General features: G+C 37.4%; 1 gene segment (V, D, J or C); it reads right to left on the bottom strand.

The window, feature by feature from the left end:
- Nucleotides 1-2,279: 2,279 nt before the first annotated feature.
- The window catches only part of LOC106950727 (Ig heavy chain V region 914-like), an 8,349-nt gene continuing 8,155 nt past the window's right edge, over nt 2,280-2,473 (bottom strand). The window contains 1 exon segment of the V gene segment in view: nt 2,280-2,389. Coding sequence covers nt 2,280-2,389 — 110 coding nt within the window.

Raw genomic sequence — 2,473 nt, 5'->3', positions numbered from 1 at the left:
ATTCCTTGCACATTTCCATCCATCCAAATCATATGAGGAAGTGGAGATTTAACATGAGCTGTCAACAAGCAGGAGCAGACATGCTGATTTGTTCTGGGGATCATTTTGATGGATCGAAATTAAAAATCTTCACAAGGCTCACTGAAAGTAAAATCGTTCATCAGACAATAATTTAGCATTTTCAGCTTAAAAATGTTGTTTTTCATGCACTGAGGGGTTTATGTTCAGATCTGGCGATGGTCTGTGTCTCTGTGTGCGGCTCTCTGGCACAGTAGTACACAGCTGTGTCTTCAGGCTGCATATTCTGTCCTTTCAGAGTCACTGTTTTACTTGCTTGGTCTAAGTCGAGCCTAAACTTGTTCTTCACTGACTCTTTGTAGAATGTGTCATGCCCAACGTGTGCACTACAGATCCACTCCAGTCCTTTACCGGCAGGCTGTCTGATCCAGTGCGTTCGGGCACTGCTCAGAGAATAAGAGACCTGACAGCTGATGGTCAGATGGCCACCTGGCTGCACAGTCAGCGAGGCTGGCTGCGTCAGCTGCTCACACCTCACATCTGTTGAAAGAGTTAAAAATGTGTTTTTCGTGAACAATGTTGAGCTGAAAGTTAACATATGGCTGAAACCCAGAGAGACTCACATTGAGCTGCCAGCAGCAGCAGGAGAGCTAGACGACACATCCTGTAGGGTCAAAACTAAATGAGCTCAGCTGGAGTTCTGAGTCACTTTTTATAGCTGAGTGATGGAGAAGCTGGCTCACTTTGCATAACATTAAAAAACACAATATCATCTTGACAGGCGAAAATCTGAGCTAGCATTTTTATATCCTAAAGTTTCAAGTAAAAATTTTAAAAAATATGTATTTTTTTCTTTATTGAGGAAATTAACCCATTCTGAATGTAATGTAATAACCAAACAAAACGTTATATCAACATCAATTTATGCCCAGTCTTTTTCTTATTATAGAGTTGTGAACACTGACTGAGGTAAGTGAAGTGTGAAGTGCTTCTAGATGTTCTTGCCAAGGGGCAATTTTGTGAAAAAAATACAGTTGGACTGAGCTACTTTGTGTTTTCCTTGATGAGTTGCTGTTCCTCTCTTGGAGTAACTTTGGTAGGCCAAACTCTCCTTGTTAGAATATTTCCTGTACTTGTGGATCACGGCTCACACTTTGGTTGACTCGATCCTCAAAGCTCTAAAACTGACTTATACTTTCCACACTTTGGCATCTGACTTTGTCATCGTAGCATTGGGGTGTTGGCTTTTCAGATCATTAAGCTTTCGTTTATTATCAGATGTGTTTCATTTTAGTGATTTCTTCAGTAACTATATTTATGCTATGTGATTTACAGAAACTGCAGCTGACACCTGCAATTGCTGAAGACAAAAAACCCAAGAAGAAAACCTCTTTTTTCTTTTTGTAAAACGCAGCATCTCAAGAAAACATCTGTTCATTATAATGCAACATTTTCTGATGTTTTTTTTTTCACATCTTGCTTTGTGTGTCTTCATTTACAAATTTTCACAAATGTCATATGGTTATTGCCACTATTTCTTGTTTTATCGACACATCATGAAAAATGTCTTTGAACAGAATATTGACTCATTGCAAGCAAAGATCTAATCACTCAAATATGCATGTAAACTTGTATGAAAGGAAAAAAACAAGCAAGGCTGAGGTTAACCAAAGCGTTCTCTGTTGACGTGAAACCGAGCTGCTATCTGGTTTCAGGCAGATTTGCATCGACAGCTTTAACTTCCTGTTCAAACGTGGTTTCAACTGATGAGAATTTCATTGCTGTCTTGGTTTCTCTAATTTATATAAATATGTTATACACGTATAATTATCTGTCATTTTTTCAACATGCTAAGAAATAAAGTTAAAGTGACACAATAAACACCCAATGACATCTGCCTGATTTTTTTATTTATTATTTTCTGAACATGACAGCAAATATTTTACACATTCGAAAACAATACATGAGTTAAAAAAAAAAAAGTTAGACTTTTGACAGTTAAAAAGACATAGAACAACATGTACATTATGCAATGACTGGAAAATGTACTGAGAATAATTTCAGTTCAGTCTTGAACACGGAAATGAAGAAGCCTGTAATAAAATGTTTTTTTTCTATAAAATTATAAAATCTGTGCATTTCACAATGTTCATTTTCTTATTTTAAAAAGAAAGCAAACTAAATATTTAATAGTTTTTATTGTTCTCTTTCCTTTTTAAAATTACTCAACGTAATTTCTGCTTTTAAAAAGTCAGTGAGTTTCAGAAGATCAGGCCTCTGATGGTGAGGACGGTGCTGAAGGCCAGAGCTTTGGTGAACACCACTCGGACTCCGTTCATCAGCAGCAGGTAGAAGTTCAGCTTGGCTTTTTCTGGACGACAGAGAAACAGAGTTCAGACAAATTGGACACAAACAGCTGACAGCAGCGATGGAACCAAACTGAGACAGGAAGAGA

This window comes from Poecilia latipinna, unplaced genomic scaffold, assembly GCF_001443285.1.
Source record: "Poecilia latipinna isolate Pla-1442-1.1 unplaced genomic scaffold, P_latipinna-1.0 Scaffold419, whole genome shotgun sequence".
In the NCBI taxonomy this organism is placed as follows: Eukaryota; Metazoa; Chordata; class Actinopteri; order Cyprinodontiformes; family Poeciliidae; genus Poecilia; species Poecilia latipinna.
This window is presented reverse-complemented; position numbering and strand designations above follow the sequence as displayed.